The 20,233-nt window shown below is 44.6% G+C and overlaps 2 protein-coding genes across 5 annotated transcripts; one reads left to right on the forward strand and one right to left on the reverse strand.

The window, feature by feature from the left end:
- Positions 1-8,622: 8,622 nt before the first annotated feature.
- Positions 8,623-13,742, reverse strand: EIF2B4 (eukaryotic translation initiation factor 2B subunit delta). Of its 4 annotated transcripts, none has more exons than XM_056813196.1 (13): positions 13,593-13,742; positions 13,111-13,154; positions 12,346-12,481; positions 11,966-12,172; positions 11,644-11,726; positions 11,349-11,440; positions 11,019-11,133; positions 10,744-10,820; positions 10,337-10,439; positions 9,994-10,121; positions 9,630-9,807; positions 9,065-9,245; positions 8,623-8,872 (listed from the first exon to the last, which is right to left on the reverse strand). In XM_056813196.1, the coding sequence occupies exons 2-13, from the start codon at positions 13,138-13,140 to the stop codon at positions 8,673-8,675; spliced, it is 1,530 nt and encodes a 509-aa protein (XP_056669174.1). In that variant the 5' UTR covers positions 13,141-13,154; positions 13,593-13,742; the 3' UTR covers positions 8,623-8,672. The 4 variants fall into 4 exon arrangements, with proteins under 4 accessions (XP_056669174.1, XP_007476072.2, XP_056669175.1 ...); XM_007476010.2 differs by having other exon boundaries at positions 13,474-13,712; XM_056813197.1 differs by lacking the exons at positions 13,111-13,154; positions 13,593-13,742 and adding an exon at positions 12,780-12,823.
- An 86-nt stretch (positions 13,743-13,828) lies between these two features.
- Positions 13,829-20,229, forward strand: SNX17 (sorting nexin 17). The gene is made up of 15 exons (XM_001371106.4): positions 13,829-14,015; positions 14,449-14,523; positions 15,942-16,059; positions 16,619-16,683; positions 16,983-17,093; positions 17,193-17,283; positions 17,435-17,522; positions 17,745-17,814; positions 18,186-18,278; positions 18,416-18,619; positions 18,795-18,920; positions 19,076-19,153; positions 19,304-19,378; positions 19,469-19,510; positions 19,594-20,229. Exons 1-15 carry the CDS (start codon positions 13,953-13,955, stop codon positions 19,705-19,707), a joined length of 1,413 nt encoding a protein of 470 aa, XP_001371143.2. The 5' UTR covers positions 13,829-13,952; the 3' UTR covers positions 19,708-20,229.
- Positions 20,230-20,233: the final 4 nt, after the last annotated feature.

The raw sequence follows: 20,233 nt of genomic DNA on the forward strand, positions 1-20,233 counted from the left end.
TAATTATCCCCAATATGCTTCTCCTTCTTTTTGAGAGCCATCACATTTAACAAATAGAATTTTAAAGAGGAAAAAAAAATCAGCATAACTAATCAATATATTGAAAAAATCCAAAAAAACTCAAGTGCAATGTGTAACATGTGTAGACCTCCCATCTACCAGGAAGGGGTGGATTTGGGGGACTTCATATCGTTATTCAAATCCTGCTTGATCTTTATAATTTTTTGAAGATTTAAATTAAATTGATTTTACTTAAGAATATTTTCCCATGGTTACATAATTCATGTTCTTTCCCTCCTTCCTCCCACCCCCCTCCCATATGTGACTGTGAAAATATGGGTTTCAAGACTGTGAATTGCCCATACTGTAAAGATAATTTTTAGCATCTTGATTTTATATAAAAAATAAGTGGTCGCCTAAAAAGTTTTGGACAAACAAAACCAATGTAACCAAAATTAGAAGGGAAGCAACAAATTGGGGGGAAAATCTTCATAACAAAAACCTCTGACAAATGTCTAATTACTCAAATTTATAAAGAGCTAAACCAATTGTACAAAAAATCAAACCATTATCCAATTGATAAATGGGCAAGGGACATGAATAGACAGTTCTCAGATAAAGAAATCAAAACTATTAATAAGCACATGAAAAAGTGTTCTAAATCTCTTATAATCAGAGAGATGCAAATCAAAACAACTCTGAGGTATCACCTCACACCTAGCAGATTGGCTAACATGACAGCAGAGGAAAGTAATGAATGCTGGAAGGGATGTGGCAAAGTAGGGACATTAATTCATTGTTGGTGGAGTTGTGAATTGATCCAACCATTCTGGAGGGCAATTTGGAACTATGCCCAAAGGGCAATAAAAGAATGTCTGCCCTATGATCCAGCCATAGCACTGCTGGGTTTGTACCCCAAAGAGATAATAAGGAAAAAGGCTTGTACAAGACTATTCATAGCTGCACTCTTTGTGGTGGCCAAAAATTGGAAAATGAGGGGATGCCCATCAATTGGGGAATGGCTGAACAAATTGTGGTATATGTTGTTGATGGAATACTATTGTGCTAAAAGGAATAATAAAGTGGAGGAATTCCATGGAGACTGGAACAACCTCCAAGAAGTGATGCAGAGCTAGAGGAGCAGAACCAGGAAAACATTATACACAGAGACTGATACACTGTGGTACAATCAAATGTAATGGACTTCTCCCTTAGTGGCAATGTAATGTCCCTGAACAATCTGCAGGGATCTAGGAGAAAAACACTATCCACAAGCAGAGGACAAACTGTGGGAATAAAAGCACCAAGGAAAAGCAACTGCTTGACTACAGGGGTTGAGAGGACATGTCTGAGGAGAGACTCTGAGCACTCTAATGCAAATACCAACAACATGGAAATGGATTTGAATCAAGGACACATGTGATACCCAGTGGAATCGCGTGTCAGCTATGGGAGAGGTGGGGTGGGGGGAGGAAAAGAAAATGATCTTTGTCTCCAATGAATAATGTTTGGAAATGTTCAAATAAAAAAATAAATTAATAAAAAGTATATGAAAAAAAATAAGTGGTCGCCATGGGAAAAATTCCCAAACATGAAATACCCAAGTCAGCTAGGTTTTTATGGAGATTTTAATTAATATAAATGAATGAATTAAGGAAAGGGAAAGAGATAGAGTAAGAGGAAATAGTAGGAAAAGGCTAGGCCAATTGGCCTAGGCCTTTCTCTTTAAGAGAGAAATTAAGTCAGTCTTAAATCACTCACCACCAGGTCTTTCCAAGCAAAACTCTAGTGTTTAGAGACCCAGCTACTCCAACTAATCCGAGCTCCAACTACTTCAGAGATCCTCCTCTGACTCCTGACCTCCAATTCAGCTACCAAAGCTGAACTAAATCGAACTACCTTGAACTGGTTCAAACAGCTCCTTTTAAAGAGAAATTTCTCTTGTGTCACCTCCCCTAAATTTTCACGTCTACCAATCACAGTAGACGTTTTTCCTAGGACAGCCCATTCTTAGTTTTTAGTTCTCACCTTCTCTAGGTAGATTATATCTTCTGATTTGTTAAGCTTGCCTCTTGCAAGTTGCCTGACCTTTTAGTGATCAATTTGACATTCATAGGTACTTAGCACCCTTTTGTATTAGATTTAAAAATAGACCTAGCTTAAGGGCTTTTGCCTCACTATAAGTATGAGTTAAGTACTTTTTCATTGTTCAGTAAGCAGTTTACAACTTTATCTTTCCCATAAAGAATGCCTAAATGTGGGTGGAGTAATGTTAGAGTTCTCAATACATTCCTGACCAAGTACCTCCATTGTTTAAATGGGGAATAACCTTAACCATAACCTTACGATAATGTTCCAAGGTAGAGTCTGAGAAATTTTAAGATTCACACATAGCCAATAAGCAATTCCACTGGGTTTTACATATGTCATTGATTAAGACCTGTTTCCATATTATTAATATTTGCACTGGAGTGATCATTTAGAGTCTATATCCCCAGTCATCCCCACTTAACTGTGTTGATCTTTATAATTTTGTGATACTCACTTTTGATTTTTGTTGTAGGGTTGTTCTTTCCATTCATAGATTTTGCATATGATATAACTACTCTATAGTTACTAGGTATATGATTTTTTATATTATATAATTACTATGCAGTTACTATTATTTTCTTGGCCCTGCTTACTTCACTCTTCATCAGTTCATGCAGAACTTTTTTCATGTTTCTCTGTATTCATCATATATATAATTTCTTATAGCACAGTAGTATTCCATTACAGTTATGTATCACAATTTGTTTAGCTAGCCAACAACAGGCCTCAATAATTTTTTTAGAATATAAAGGGGTCCTGGGACCAAAACACTTGAGAACTAATGAAATAAAGTTTTAAATGATTAAAGAGAAGATAATTCAACCAGGAAGGAGATTGTCTCTTTTTTAAAAAATTTAAACCTTTACCTTCTGTCTTAGCATTGATTCTAAGAATTGGTTCCAAGGCAGAAGAGCAGTAAGGGCTAGGCAATTGGGGTTAAGTGACTTGCCCAAGGTAATACAGCTAGGGAGTTTTTGAGCTCAAATTCAAACCCAGAACCTCCCATCTCCAGACTTATGGGACTGCCTTTTTTTTTTTAATGTATCTCAGAGTCTATCTGCCCCAGTTATTAACTACTGGATTTGTGTATAACATCAGAGCCAGCTCAGAAAACTCCTACCTGTAGCATGTTGAGGAGGGAAAAGTGGGGTGGTATTAAGGGTAAAATTAGGGGTTATTGACTGAATATATTATACTAGTGGTCACCAGGGATTAATTCAATCCCAATAAAATGCTTAAGTCAGTTTGGGATTTTTATGGTGGTTTAATTATAATAGAGGGAAGGAATTAAGAAGAGAGGGAAAGGAGTATAAGTTTTTCTCCGGCCTAACCTAAGCCAAGGGAAGTTCAGAGAACTCAACCACAAGACCTCCTCAGAAGATTAAAACTAGCTCAGCTTCAGCCACGAGGGATCTCCTAGGAGGAGAACGTTTTAGGAGGTAAAGGAAAAAGGAATCAGCCTAAACCACTCACTAAGGTCACTCAGCCTCACCTAATCCACACCAGAGAGCTTCTCCCAGTTACCTCACCGGCAAGTTGTAAACGTCAACCACCAAACACACTGTCACCAGCCATCACAGTGAGAGAGAGTCATGTCTCCATGAGAGAGCCTGGAGAGAGGAAGTGACACAAAATATATAGACTATTCTTTACATCACTTCCTGCATCTCACATGTACCAATGCTAGCTTAACCTTAACTTAGGACAGCCCAGAGGGTCTGTCAGTTGTTTCTTATTTGTCACTTGCTATAGCGCACATGTCTGTCATAGGCCATCCTCCTTAACACTTAATTCTTAAGTAGGGGTGTATACATTCCTTGTTGCTACGATTTTAAAGACTAATCAGGGTGGAGAAAAATCTAAAATTCACAGTGGGGTGGTGGTAGTTCTTGGCTCTACAGAGAGGAAGTTGAATTTATAAAATAATTACTCCTAATGTCTGATAGAGTATTTTCTGCCTATAACTAGTCTCCCAACCTATTTATCTTTCTGTAACCTGGCCTTTGTAATTACCTCTGGTTTCACTTCTGGATTTATTCTGATTATTTTTTCTTACTGAGGTCCTTCAGTCTCAGATCTTATCTCTGACTACTAGGAAGCTGCTTTGCTATGAAGGTAACTTTGACATGAGACAAGGCACATAGAAAAATCAGCTCCCTTATGGCTTTCTCTGAATGTGCTCATTCTTTCAGCTTCTTTTCCAACCTTTAGCCATAGCAGTAAGGCTCAGTATCCAAGCCAAATAAGCACAGATAATATTTGCTAATTCAAGGGCTTTACAATCCCTGTTCTGAGAGATACTGAGAAGGCACAAAACCCAGTAGCTAGAACTAAAGCAAAGACAAGCTCTGAATAGGTCAGTCAACAAGCAAGGCCTTGGTGAATGAATGGGGGCAGACTCTAAGTCCTCTGCTTTGGCTGGACGTTTCAGTTTGTAATAGTATTGACCACACCCTCCTTGACAGATTGTGGGAACATAAAGCATTCTCCCACACATAGCAAAACACCAGGACTTTGTTCCTCAAGCATCAGGCCCAAGAACCAGCACCTAGCCCCAAAGACTGAGGCTCCCCATCCTGCCCCAGAACATCCAATGAAGTTAATCCAAGTAGATCACCTTCCTCAGAGATAATCAATGAAATTAATTCAAGTTGCCTTGTTCCCTACACCCCCTTCCTTCCCCAAACATATAAGACCGTCTATCTACCCCCACTCAGATGGGACTCTATAGCCATCTACTGGCATTGGGTCTCCCACTTTGCTACTCATCTCCTCCACCTCTACCCCCAACTCTCTTGGCATCTGGCTCCTCCTTGCTGCCTCTCCTCCCACCCCACCTTGGGCTCCCTTGCTGCTCCAAATAAACCTTGCTATATTTCCCCACTCTAAGTCTCATTTGTCTCTTGGGTCAAACCTTCATCAGCTAGACTGACACTCCTCCAAGATATAATCTCCTCCCTTAGAGTCTGTAACTGATGACACAGTCCTCTTCCAACTATCCTTAAACCATTGGACTACTCTAAATGTCCTTCACTGGCTTGGCTTCTCTCTAAACATGGGTATTACTAGGTCCTTGGTTCCCCAAGATTGTCCTGGGCCATCTCTACATTTTCTCCCTTGATTTTAAAAACAAAAATGTTTATTTATAACCTTTGCTCCTGCGTGGCATATTTCACACTGTATTCCTTCCCATCTCCTCTCCCAGAGAGCCGTCCCATATGACAAAGAATATATTTTAAAGAAAAATGGGAAAACCAGCAAAACAGAATACATCAAAAAAGTCTGAGAATATTTGCAATGATTCACACCCACGAACCTCTGACCTCTGCTGAGCAGGACTGAGGCATCTTCTCATCTCTTCTTTGGAGTTAGTGCTTGTTCTCTGTAATTTTGTAGCATTCATTTTTTATTATTCTGTAATGGTTCATTCCATTTATTTTGTAGTAGTTGTGTATGTTGGTTCCTGGCCTTTCATTCAATATCAATTCATACAAGTCTTTCTATGATTTTCTGCCTTCATCATATTTGTTGTCCCTCTGTCTGATTCTTCATGACCCCATGGACCATAGCTATCCATGACATTTTCTTTATAAGGATACTGAAGTGGTGTACCATTTCTTTCCCCAGGGCATTCTTTTGTTGGACAACTAGAGGTTAAGTGACTTGCCCAAAGTCACACAGCTAGGAAGTATCTGAGGTTGAATTTGAATTTAGGTCTTCCCAACTCCAGGTCCAATGCTTTTAATCACTGAGCCATAGCCCTCTTGTTCCTCATAGCACAATAATATTCCTTTATGTTTATATACCACAATTTGCCTAGTTATTCCCCTATTAATGGATTTCTATTTTGTTTCTATTTCAATACTGTAAAAAATCACTGCTATGTATACACCTCAGGGAGTTTATTGATAAACATCAAGTTCCCCTTGTGATGTTGTCCTGTGAGCTTAGTTTTCACTTCTATGCATGTACTCTAAAACCTAGACAGACAGCCCTACTTTCTCTCCAGATCTCCCGTTGCTTCCTTGACATTACTCTAGGTTGGCTAGTCAGGTCCTCCCAACTCAAATTCTGCAAAAACAATTCATTCACCCTCCATAGCCCTGCCTCTAAACTTTTCCAGTTATCTCTGCTGTGAGCAACCCCATCCTGCCAGTCCCCCAGGTTCCTGACCTTCCATGATCATTTGCCAAATCCTACAGATTTCACCTGTAAATCTCTCACATCTATACTCTTCTCCCCACTTATCATTCAAGCCTTTCTCCCTGTGCCCTGACAATTGAAATAGGCTCCTAATTGACCTTCCCTGCTCAGAAACTTCAGTAGTTCCATTTCCTCCAGGATAAAATACAAATTACTCCAGATAGTATTTGAAACCTTCTAAAGCATGGCTCCTTTCAAGCCTTTCCAACCTTACACATGACTGCTTCCCAGATGCAAGACTGATCAATTGATACATTGCTTTCCCTCACCACACTGGATCTCCCACCTCCATCCCATTGTTTAGGATGTCCCTTACGCCAAAGATATACCCTTTCTTCCTTATTAGACCCTAGGTTAAAATTTTTTTTTAAATTTCTTTCTGAATTCCATGCAAAAAACAAAATTTAAATTCTTTTTAAAGTCCCTCATTTCTGTCAAAGCTCATCTCTGACATGAGGCTTGTCCCGAGTCCCTCCTAGTGCCTTCCCTCAAAAAATAAACTTGTATTTATTTTGTGAATACTTTTATGTGCCTGTGGTCCCTTCTCCAAGGAATATAAGCTCTATCAAAGCAGGGACTGTTTCTTTTTTTGTCTCTGTATCCCCAACACAACACAGTACCAGGCATAAAATAGGTATTAAAAAAATGTTTGCTGGTTGAGAGAATCCCTTTTAAGGACTCCTTATAAACATTTTCTTTTCCTGAAAAAAAAAAACCAGAGTTAAGAACTGGGGCAAGTGGAAGAGGTTCCCTTCTATTTCTAATTTACTTTAGAAAAACAGTCTATGGCATTTGAAATTTAAGACTTTCTGGGTAATGTCTAAGATTGCTCCAAATGACACTGGAACTTACTAGTGTCCTAGGTTTTCATTGGCTTCTGCCCAGTTACTGATGTGCACTGCTCTTCAGTGGGAGTAAGAGTGTGTCTGAGGCCTGTGTGACTCCTAAGTATTTCACCTTAATAAAAATATTTAGCCACAGAGCTGAGAAGTCCAACATAAAATAAATCACATTATCCCATGGAAGATGGGGATAAGTTATTTTCCTGATGGTTACAGAGCTCTTCAGAAACACTATCTAGTTTGGTCTTTACATGCCAATGAGGCAGGTACCGCCAGTATTATCAACCTCAATTTTGGAAGAAAAGGCATCAGAGAGGCTGTGACTCACCTAGGGTCACCCAGAGAGTAAGAAACAGAGGTGGGAGTCAAACCCAGTTCTCTTGACTCTCAATCTAGTACTTTTTCCCAGTTCATTCCATGCAGTACTCTCAAGATTGTGATTCCTTAATTTATCCACTGGATGTAGCTTTAAGGCTGACCATGACTGGAGTAGCTGAGAGGGACAGTCTGGGTTAAGCCCTCTTTGGAAACACAGACTGAAGGCAGAGCTTTTGCACACAAGAAAGAGGTAAAGCCTACAGATCAACCTCCTACTGTGAATTTCAAAACTACTCAACCCTATTCAAACCATTCTTTAGAGGATGGGATTTGGCTATTTCCTGATCAATAACAATAGAGATACTTGGAATGACAGAATCAGGTCTTGGAAACTACAATCTCCACCCTACTCAAGGTAACAGGATTTAGGAAGGGCTGCAGCAAAGCTCAAGATTTAATTATTTGAGAATGTGGCCTTCAACAGACATGTGCAAAGGGGACAGACCTCTGGGCGGTCCTGGGTGAAGCTAGAGCCACCATTGGCACAGGTGAGACACAGGAAGTGAGGTAGAGGACAGCTGAGGAGGCTGGGGACTTCCTATGTGGAGGAAAGGAGGTTGTTGGAGCCTGGTGCTTGGAGTGGAGGCCCTCAGACTGTTTTCTCCATTTTGGTCACATGAGTGATAGGGACTGATCTCTTTTCTTTGCCTCGGCTATCCAAGGCCTTGGGCCTTTGGCCCAGCCTAAGCAGAGTGGGTATTTAAGCCCTATTTCCTTCTCTCCCCTTTCTCTCTCTCTCTCTCTCTCATACCTTTCTTCCTCCTGTAATTAAAAAAAACTCCATAAAAGGTTGACTGCTGACTTGAGTTTTCATTTAGAAATTACATAGCTGAATTCCTTGGCGACCTTAAATTAATATATATCAGTCTTTTAAAGTGATTTCCATTTCACACTACACTTCCCAATAAGCTGATCTGACAAGCAGTGGCCATGTCCCAGCTCCAGATTTCATTAGTTGCTATCCAAAGACAGAGTAGTGGTACTTAAAGGTACCTATAATGGTAAAAAATAATAATAATAATAATAATAATTCCCTGAGATATTTGGACTAAAACAGGAAACACCAATACATGGCTGTGAAGGTAAAGGAAATATAGAGGAGGCAGAGTTGCTAGGGGAAGTAAGGATATCATTTATTAACCCTGGTCACCCCATGCCTCACTGGTCACCACTCTTGACTCGTAAGACAACAGGCACAGAACTGCAAGGAATCATTCCTAGCTCAGTGATCACCAGGTCCACCAATTCTGGAGGGGTCACATCATACACCAGATTCAGGAGACGCAGAGATTCATGCTTCTGCCAGTTATCCAATACTATACGGTCTCCTCGTTCACAGAGCAGATCATCAGGGTCATCTGTATAAAAAGGGCATTATTGGCCTTTATGAAATACCCATCTGGACCCCTTTGGAAACCAAGTTGTCAGCCTTAGTCCTCCCTTTGTTCTTCTTCCCTTCTATTAACCAGCCTTCCTTCCCAACCTGCCCTGCTCCTCTCCCTACCTCCCCCAAAGCAGGAAATTTTCTGGGTTCTTTTCTTCCCTCTTACCAAGCTCATTTGAGACAAAGGCATCAGTTTGTACACGCTCACAGAACTTGTAGGTCTCACAGCAGACCAAAACAGGTACATTATAAGCACGAGCCACCAGGGCTAGCTGCGCCGTCCCAACCCTTGACATCACAGACCCATTGGCCAGGAGTGCATGAGCCCCTAATAGTACCTTAGACACCTGGAGAGGGGGAGAGCATCACAGCAAACATCAATGAATCTGAGGTTACCTACTATTCCTCAGGACAGCAATGTTGAGGCATGAATCAACAAGTCTCAATAGTAAGCTTTCAGATGTGATGACTGTGTCATCCTGGACCCCCAAACCCCAGAAAACTGCTATTTTCACTGGGGCTACTCCTTTTCAGTCACAACTATCTTTGACTGATGCCATTCTAATAATTATCTCTACTTCGTCATGCACTTATTTTTGTTCTCAATTCCCCTGCCAGAAACACAGAAGCCCCACTGTACAGCTCTTACCCTTCTCCATTTCCCTCTCTAGGACTGCCCCCTGGGGAGGTTCCGTGGATTGACAGATAGCAGCCACCAGCCCTGGCCTCACCTCAGGGAGCACATAGGAAGCTGCAGGAATCATCAAGTAGGAGGCTGGGACCCCAGCACGGACCAGACAGTGCAGTGTACGCCGTCCCTCAAGTCGTGGCCGGCTATCCACCACTACCACCCGAAATCGCCGGCCATTAGCCCAAGCTTCCCGAAGAATAAAGGATACTAGGGATGAACTAGAGTAAGAGAAAGAATTCAACAAAACGTCATCATGCTAGGGTCTACTCTTGTAAGATCCCGCTTAGAGCCGTACCATCTTTTAATGAGTGAATGCAACAGGGAAAGGGGTCATACCAGGTCATACCACCCTACTGCCTCCTCAGTTACCCAGCCCCTTCATTAGCACTTAATTTGGACCGTACCATCCATACACAAGGATCACATCTCCATTACTGATCTTCTCATAGGCTGAGCGGTAAATTGCCTGAGCTGCCAGTACAATCTTCTCTTGCACATAACGGTCCATGGCTGCTCGGAGTTCTGATTTTGTCTAATTAGTGGGGATAAGAAGATATGAATATACACACTGCCATCTCTGGAATGTTATACTTCTTATGGGCAAAATTGAGCTCAAAGGAAACATAAAAGGTTTCAAGAATGTTAGCCTGAATCTTTGTGAGCAAGAAGTCTTCCACTGATTCCCTGTGGAAATCCTTAGATGCCAATCCTCAACACTCTGATGCTATCCCCCAATCCAGTCATCACCTCCTCCTCTCGTTGGGTGCTGCTCACTGCAGTGATCTCTTTCGTAAGGAACTTGATGGCATTGCACATGCTGGCTGAGAGTGGCCGACACTGAGTCAGAAAGCTAGAGGAACACAGAGGGCACAAATGAGGGGGAGTGGAGTACACAGATCAAGGGGGAAAAAAGAAAGAGAAAAGAAAGGAAAAAAGAATGAGAGCTATAGAAAGGCAAGCAGACAAAAGACAGGAGAAATTCATGCTGGGATGGGGAGGCAGAGAGAGGTCACAGGAATGCTAGCTGAGAAAGGGACTAGAACCTATAGGAGAGCAGAATGGGGTCACAGAAGAAAGAGGAAAAAGGAAGGCAGAGAAGGAACAATGGCATGAGGAAGGGTCGAATAAAAGTGAGCTGATACTTGTGGCTTTACCTGATGCATCGTTTAAGCTTATTAACCAGGTCTCTGGAAAGTTCTTCATTAGGAGGTGTGGTGTAGTCCTGAATCACCTGCAGACAACATAAGGCCATGGTGGCAGTGAAGGGACTTGAGAAATGAGGAGCCCTGGAGACATACAGGGATCTCTCTAGCAAGTATGAGGGTATCTGTGGTGGAGTCATTCTCCCACCCACCTGAGATGGTAAGGGAGGAACTCGATTTATTGTGAAAAGAGAAGGTGTCTAAGGATGAAGAGAAATGAGGCATACCTGCTGGAAGGCACGAAGCAGGGAGATGCATCTGGCATTGGAGCCACTGATTAGGCCCTGGGAGTACTGCAGGCCAAGTCGAACCACAGCTGGGTGGATCACAGAGGATGGGATGCTGAGAGGATGTGGGTGTCATACACTTTGCAGGGGAGTCTTAGAAAACTCTCCAATTTCTGACTTACAAGAAGCACTTTCTTTTTCTGTGCTCCCCCCAACTCTCCCTTCCCCAATCCCCAGATCCTTTCAATTCTACCCCAGAATTTTAAGCCACTTTTAAAATTGAGCTGTTCTGACCCATTTAGAGTTCTGCTGGCTTTCCTGGACACCTACTTCATATACTGGGTTAGAGGAATACGGCGGCTATATTGGTGCAGGTGAGAGAAGAGGCTGACTTTGGAGCCATAATCCTTTCGAGAGGGAACCTGAAGAAAATAAAATTGCCCAAAGGAGAGATTTGCACACCATCAGGGAGTAATGGAGGAAATAATGATGGGGAAAGGGTGTGAAATCAGGATCTTCTGCTTCAAGTCACCACACTCATCCTGCTCTTTACATGTTCTCGGACCCCCTGCTCTCCAGGACACCTCCCCGGGGTTCTTTCTAGTCCTCTAATTATAATCCTTACCTGCTGCCGCTCTGGTTTCTTAACAAGTCTTTTCAAAGATGGGGCCTCATCCACCTGAGCATGCTCTGGAGGATGTTTTACTCCTATAGGATAAGCAAAAAGTTTGTTTTTTTTTTTAGGATACACAAGTATTAAGTGTGTCACACACACACATACACGTTATATGTGTCACACTCCTAGGACACAAAGTTTAACAAAAGAATATTGATAGAAAGGTTGCCAAGAAGAATAATGGTAAAGATTGCTTTATTTCTAGAAAGTCTAGAATATTGGTGGATATCAAGAAGAAAAGGAGAAATGGGAGTCTGGAGGCAATAAATACCTATCGGGGTTTCTCCAGCTGTGTTAGGGCGGGACTGAACAGATGATCCAGTTGGCTCCCCTTTTCGCCCTTGCTTTAGGGCCCGTTCCGCTTCCTGCTTGGCTCTACGCTCAGCTCGAAGCTCTGCTTTACTCCGGCCACCTGGGATTTTCTCCCCTAAAGATCCCAACTGACCACCAGGGCCTGGAACCTCTCTTGGTAGGCCTCCTGGAGACAGAGAAAAGACACTTAAGAACAGGGCAACTGAAACCTCTCTCCAGTTCAGTCTCTCTTGCCCAGATTCTCTCATAGTGCTCAGCTTCTCTCTATAACTCCTCCCCATCCTCATTCTTCTTGTTAGCTCAAAATGTACCATCACACTCGTCTCACAGGGCCCCCACCTTGGCATTGGCCAGGGGGTATGGCAGGTCCAGATTCAGGTTCTGACCCTTTGTCTTCCTTCCGCTTCTTCTTCTGCTGCTTTTTCTCCTTTCGAAGCTGCAGTTTCTCTTCTTGGGACAGTTCCCTGCCCCTAGCCTGTGACAGAATTGAATACTCATTCTCTCCTCTCACCCAGCCTTTCCCATCTCCTCCATTCCCAACAACCATTCTTACTAATTTATAAGGTTCCTGGGAGGTCTATCAGGTTGGATAGTCTAATCTTCTAACATCCTCCATCCCCACCTCCCAATAAGACAAAATCTCACAATGATCTCTCCACTCTAGTCAAGAAAGGATCCCAAGATCTTAAAGTTGGAAAGGACCTATTGGATTACTTAGCCTAAACTCATTAAAGAAGCATCATAAAACCACAAATCAGAGAGGTACAAGGGACCTTGGAGGATATCTAACCCAGGGATTCTTAATCCAGGATCCAATAGATTTCAGAAGATCCAGCAAACCTGGATAGGAAAAAGGACTTATTTACATTAACTACTGGCTGAAATTTAGCATTTTCTTCAATCACTTGAAAGCATTCTGAGGAGGTGTCCACACTACCAAAAACCCTGCTCTAGTTCAACCAAACCACAGGATAGGATGAAGCAGAGGATCAGAAGCATTTAGGGTCCTGGTACGAGTTACCCATATGGCGGGGGGCGGAATTCGAACCCAAGTCCTCTGACTCCCAGCCCCAGGACACGCCGCAAATCTCCCCGAGGACTTACCCCGGGGTTGCCGGATGGCTGGGCCGTCATTGCGGACACTGCGCCTGAATCCGAGAAAAGAGCGCATAGTGAGGGCGGAGGGCAGGGCCGGGTCTGGGGGTGCCGCAGTCCGGGGCTGGGAGCTACGGGTGCCGGGGGCCGCATGGGGCTGCCAGGGCCTGGGACCGGTCGGCGGCTGGGCAGGCAGAACTGGAGGGAGGCGGGCGGGGAGGGAGGGGCGAACGCGATCTGCCGGCGTGGGGACGCGACGCGAAGTGATGCGCGGGCGGATCAAAGGCCGGGACCCGGGCCCGCTGTCCCCAGACTAGGCCACCCCAGGAGCCAGGTTGTGAGTGTCCCACCGCACCCCCAAGCCAAGCTCACCTTCCAGAACCGCTACCGCTGCCATCCGCAGCCCAGACTCCGCCCCAGCCCTGGCCGGTCCAGGAGCTGCAAGACCCTAATTTCTAGACCCTACTCGGCCCCGAGGTCACAGCGCTCACCCAGTGGGAGTTGGGAACAGCACACGGTAAAAGGACGACTACAACTCCCAGCACACAACGAAGCCTTTACTGACGGATATCCGAGTCCAGCAGGCACCGCGGCCAATCACTGACTACAATTCCCGGTAGACATCGAAACCTTTGCCTTCCGAACCTCGGTCCCAGCGTGCACCACAGGCTTTCGCAAACTACGATTCCCAGCATGCATCTGGCACCGCCCCACTCCATTCCTCCTCCCCGCGTCCCCCTTGGCCCCCAAAATGGCGAGTGTGACGGCGGGGGCGCGCTGAGCGGCGGAGACGAGCGGAGGAACCACGGCACTAGGAGTCCGGAGCCCGGCTGGGCTGCACAGCCGGGGAGATGCACTTCTCCATCCCCGAGACCGAGTCCCGCAGCGGGGACAGCGGAGGCTCCAACTACGTGGTGAGTAGAAGAGGGGCGGGGCGGGGTTGGCTGGGAGTAACGGGCCCAGCCCTCGGGTCAGAAGTTCCCCCCTCCCCCCACTCCCATCCTACCCCCCGTCCTCCCGGCCGCCGTCTTTTCGAGGGGTCTGGCACGTTCCCTCGCGGCTTCCGTCTGGTGCCCCGCGGCTCGGGCAGCTTCGCCCGAGCGTACTGTGTGATCAGGCAGTCCATCAGCTGATCCGGCCTTCCTCTTCGCTATGTGGTCACCGCCTCCTCCTGCACGATCTTTGCCCCCGAGGCGGCCACCGGGTCTCCGTAGGGCGTCCGGGGGCGGGAGCGCGTTTCGACTTTTTGTTCCCAGGTGACCCACAGCCGCTGGGGAAAGGGGCTGACGGTGTCGGCGTTGATCTGCCCCTGGGGCTCTGGGTGGACACCTGCCTCTGTCTCTGCAGGCCTACAACATCCACGTGAATGGAGTCTTGCACTGTCGGGTGCGCTACAGCCAGCTCCTGGGGCTGCACGAGCAGGTGGGACTTGACACTTGTATTTGCCTGGCCTGCAGCGGGGGCTCCACTTACCCACACCTCTGCTTTCTAATGGGCATGCTTAATGCATTGCGCCTGCGGTCATTGGCCAGGCGGTTCCCTTCTAACCTCCTGCCCACAACTTCTTTTCTGTTCTAGATGAGCTTTCCTTGTTCCTCTTCCCTGCCCCAACTCAAGTATAGAAAAATTTTAGCCTTCTGGCCGCCAGATTATGTTCTCCAGTTTACAATTTGCAGTTTAAAGCTCACTTCCCCTAATTATCCAGACTTTTTTTAACATAAAAATTCATTAACACTCAGATGAGTCAGTGTGATGTCTTATTTGCTCATTATACATCAGAACTTAAAATTCCTGAATTATATTCTAGAGATAAAAAAAAAACAACACGTACTGGCTATGTACTTTTAATATCGTAGTTCATAAAGGAGACACTAAGGATGGAGGTTGTGACTTATCTAATATCACACAGGTAGTAATGATAATTGCTAATATTTACATAACATCTATATGCCAGGCACCATGCAAAGTTTTATAATTATTTTCTCATTTGGTCCTCACGACAGGAATTTTTTTTTTTGGAGGGGGGTGTTAGGACTATTATTATCCCAATTTTACAGATGAGGACACTGAGGCAGCCTTTCCCAGGGATGCACAACTAGCCATCAGGACTTGAACTCAGATCTTCCTGATTCCAAGTCTAGTGCTTTATCCATTGCATCCTAACTAGTATTGAAACTGAATACTCTAGGCTCAAAATTCAGCACTCTTTTGTAATGTTAAATTAAGTAATCTATTTAAATGATTTCGATGCTTGGCATAGTGGAAAGAGCTCAGCATTAGGAGTTGAGCTTTAAAAGGTCCAAATTCCAAATATGCCACAAATTATATAACCATATGTGGGCAAGCAGTTTTATCTTTCAGATTTCAGTTTCTTTATTTACAAAACTATTTTTAAAACTAGCAAACTTGTTTAGTGAGTACTTTTCAGTTCAGTGAAACCTCTGCTGTGTTTCTCATTTCCCCATTTTCTTGCCTGTTGCTTTGAACCTTGTTAGGGTTCAGTTAATACAGGAACTTACTGTCTTAGTGAAGGGACCTTTACATTCTGGTTCTGTCATAGGTTCTTTTCATCCCGATTCATCCCTAAAAGACTAACTTGTCTATTATGAGGGCAGAAGTTAGGGGAATGTTATCCCTTGGCCAAACCAATGATCATCTTAAAAAAAGGTTTCTTCTCCAAGTAGTTAATTTTTATTTTTGTTTTTGTGAGGGAGCAGGGGTCTGGAGAATAGTAGCATGGAAAAATGAGTTTGATTAGTTACAGAAGAGCCCAGATGATCTTGTCTTTACTTGCATCCCTTTACTTCTTTATGGAATTACCCTTTTTTCCCTCTCAACAGCTTCGGAAGGAGTATGGGGCTAATGTTCTCCCTGCATTTCCCCCAAAGAAGCTTTTTACTCTGACACCAGCTGAGGTGGAACAGCGGAGGGAGCAGCTAGAAAAATATATGCAGGCTGGTGAGTCATAAGAAGGAACCTTAGACTGGCTGGCAAAGGTCAGAAATAGCTGGAGCAGGATGGCCAAATGGAGCTGGTTGTTTAGGTCTCTCTAATTTACTTGTAAGACCCCAAAGGCACTTATTTGTTGTGACAAGCAGAACCAAAGAGAAAAATTCATTAGCAGAAGTGAATGACATCTTAGCTATATGAAAGTTCTGTGCTGACAAAATGATTTTTTCATTAGTATTATAAAGAAGTATTTGAATAACATTAATTGATAAAAATTAGGAGACATGGAGGAGAAAGGTTTGTTTCTTAACCTGCTTTAGAGTATTATTTCTACTATTATTTCCCTAGTTCTGTAGATTGAACCTAACTAGATGGTGGGACCAGCCAAGGGTGGAGCAAGTGAAGAATTTATACAAGGAATGAGTGAGAGGGTGAGGCCAGCTCAAGGAGTCAGCAGATTAACATTAGTCCAGGACATGGAACCAGGGGTGGGAGAACAGATTTGGGTAGCCAAGGGTGGTAGGATTCTGAACTGGTACCTAGTAATGACTTTTTTTGCCCTTTACAGTTCGACAAGACCCATTGCTTGGTGGTAGTGAGACTTTCAACAGTTTCCTTCGGAGAGCACAACAGGTAAGGAGTTGATTGGGACTGAGATACATGGGAAAGAGCGTGAGGTATCAAACTGTTATTTTAGGAGAATAAGCCAAGGTCTATCAAGACTAAATTCTGCTTCTGATTCCATGCTTCTGGGTAATAACCTTTGCTATGGGAATAAGAATGATTAGGGCACCCTGTGTCTTTCTGTGGGGCTAAAGAGTGAAAGGAGTTGGAGAAGCCTAGGTCCAGTGAAAGCTGGAAACTTGTGAAGTCTCACCCCCTGGAGGAGATCTGAGCATCACTGAGCTATCTAGTCCTGTATTTATGTCCAGGAAACACAGCAGGTACCTACAGAGGAGGTATCCCTGGAAGTACTATTAAGCAATGGACAAAAGGTGCTAGTCACTATCCTGACTTCTGACCAGACTGAAGATGTCCTAGAGGTGAGACCTCTGCCTATTCCTTCGACATTGGCCTTACCTTGAAGAAAAAGGGGAACTCAACAATGTGTGACCCACTGTTATCCTTGGCCCTCTCCCCAGGCAGTAGCTGCAAAGTTGGACCTGCCAGATGAGCTCATTGGCTATTTCAGCCTCTTTCTTGTTCGAGAGCAAGAGGATGGGGCCTTTTCCTGTGAGTCACTAGTTACTGCTGCTAGCTGCTATCTTATGATGGCCAGTCTCTTTTACCTCCCTCTGATTCACAACACCAGAATATTGCATGCTTTCAGGTTTTCTCTTCCATCTAATTAGAATCTCACATTTTCCTTTTATCTCTCCCACAGTTGTGCGGAAGTTACAGGAGTTTGAACTGCCTTATGTGTCTGTTACCAGCCTCCGGAGTCAAGAGTATAAGATTGTGCTTAGAAAGAGGTCAGGGATGGCCTAATGGATTGGGGCCTTAGGCATGGGTTGTTAGAGCGCGAAAGGGACAGCAACCTAGGAAAGGGGTTAGAGCTGGGTGATAAGCAAGTTTCCTAAGCTTTCTCCCAAACTTATGCTGCCTCACTTACCCCAGTAGTTTTTTGGAATTTTTCTTGCTACCTCTTCTCTTCATGCCATCTTAGCTTCGTCATTTTTCTCTTGGCTTCACAGTTATTGGGACTCTGCTTATGATGATGATGTTATGGAGAATCGGGTTGGACTGAATTTACTTTATGCTCAGGTAAACTAGAAACTGTCTCCATACTGTTACTGGAAACTCCCAAGAAAATTACCTTCATGTTCCACTTGTGTGTTCTTGGAACACCTACCATTATTTCTTTGAAACAAAGTGTAAGGGGCAGCTGTGTGACTTAGGATAGGGCCAGGCCTGGAATCAGGATATCCTGTGTTCAAATTTGGCCTCAGATACTTCCTAGTTGTATGACCCTGGGTAAGGGTCATTTAACCCTGTTTGTTCAGCCCTTGCTGCTCTAGGGTTTTTGAAAAAGAAATGAGGTATAAGCTTAGACCCCAGGGAAGAAGGAAGCTTTGGGTCCAAAGCTGATGTTAACACTTATTTGTCCCTCTACCATACTCTTGTACCTTCTATAGACAGTTTCTGACATTGAACATGGCTGGATCCTGGTTACTAAGGAACAGCACCGGCAACTCAAGTCTCTGCAGGAGAAGGTCTCCAAGAAAGAGGTAAGGATAGCACCACTTGTCTCTGGGTGCTCCTTAGTAACTAACACAAACTGCCTTGTCCTTGCTGCTTATTCCTCCAATGTGATGATTTTGATGCTTTTGTCTGACCCTGTATAACTACTTGTGTTCCATTTCAGTTTCTTCGGTTGGCACAGACCCTGAGGCATTATGGCTATCTTCGCTTTGAGCCTTGTGTGGCTGACTTCCCAGAGAAGGGTTGCCCTGTGGTAGTGAGTGCAGGCAACAGCGAGCTCAGCCTTCAGCTCCGTCTGCCTGGTCAGCAGCTTCGTGAGGGCTCCTTTCGAGTCACCCGAATGCGCTGCTGGAGGGTCACTTCCTCTGTGAGTTGGGGTTGGAATGCATGAGGGACTCATACTTACCAGAATCTGATAGAGGTAGGGCCCTAGGAAAGGGGCATGTCAGGGATGGGGGGTGGGGGTGGGGTGTTAAAATGAAAAGAGGGATGGGAGATGGTATAGTCCAGGTGAGCTTTGCTCTGTTTTCCACACCTATCAGGTACCATTGCCCAGTGGGAACACAAGCAGCCCAAACCGAGGTCGGGGAGAGGTTCGGCTGGAACTAGCATTTGAATATCTCATGAGCAAGGATCGGCTACAGTGGGTCACCATCACTAGCCCACAGGTGTGGACTTAGTCCTAATACCTCCTCACCCCACTTTACCACAACCCTTTCCTGTCATGGCCTTCTTCATCTTCCCATCTCACAGATGTTTTAAGGTGGAAGAAGATATTTTGTGATCTTTGGTGGTGATAGCCAAGTTCTACTTTTGTTCCTAGGCTATCATGATGAGCATCTGCTTACAATCCATGGTGGATGAATTGATGGTGAAAAAATCAGGGGGGAGCATCAGGAAGGTAAGAAGTGAACATATTTGTGACTTATACCTTCTCATCGCTTCTTACCTTGGGAGATGCTTCAGGGGATTAGTGGGAAAGGGTTGGCATAGTTTCATCCTCCTGTCCAGTTAGTGCATCTGTCTCAACATTTGAAGCATTTATTTACAGATGCTCCGCAGGCGGGCAGGTGGGACCCTGAGGCGCTCAGACAGTCAGCAAGCAGTAAAGTCTCCCCCACTGCTTGTAAGTATTACCTTTATCTTTCTTGTCCCAAACCAAAATTGCCCCCTTTAATTAAAACATCAATTAAATGTTACTATTTCTCCCCCCCAGGACTCGCCTGATGCTACCCGGGAGTCGGTGGTCAAACTCTCAGTGAGTTTCCAGCTTGGGGTGGGTGAAGTTGATATTTTTAGAGACGCTTCAGGCCTCTGATTTTTCCCTTATCCATATTACAGAGCAAGTTGAGTGCTGTGAGCCTTCGAGGGATCAGCAGCCCTAGTCCTGACACCAATACCAGTGATGTTCATGGCAATTATGCTTTTGAAGGCATTGGGGATGAGGATCTGTAACCTCTCTGCTGCTTGAATGACTCCTCCAGCTCCTCTGGTGGAATGTACAGGAACTTGCCCTGTGCCTGTGCCCCCCAGGCTGGGGGCTGCTTCACCCTCTTTATTTCCCTGCCTTTTTCACCCAGGCTGGGGTCTGCTAACCCTTCCCTCTCCTGTCCCTAATGCCAAATTAGCATTTAGAATTTTTGCACAAAGCCCTATGGACCATGGACACCTGTCTTGCCTGTGCCCCCCAGGCTGGGGGCCTCTTATCCTCTTCTCTATCTCCCTGCCTTCCTCACCCAGGCTGGTGGTCTGCTAACCACTATCCCCTGTCCCTAATGCCAAATTAGCATTTAGTATTTTTGCACAAAGCCCTAAGGACCATGGACACCTGTGTCTGGAGGATGGAGATTACCATGTCCCTGAGCTGCTTCTAATTCCTGGTTGGGGAGGGAGAGGGCAGGGCAGGGCAGGGGTTGGGAAGAGCCTCTGTGTATAATTTGGCCCTGCTGCCCCCTCATTAAACACAGCCTGATCTTTGCCT

Source organism: Monodelphis domestica, chromosome 1 (genome assembly GCF_027887165.1).
Source record: "Monodelphis domestica isolate mMonDom1 chromosome 1, mMonDom1.pri, whole genome shotgun sequence".
NCBI lineage: Eukaryota > Metazoa > Chordata > Mammalia > Didelphimorphia > Didelphidae > Monodelphis > Monodelphis domestica.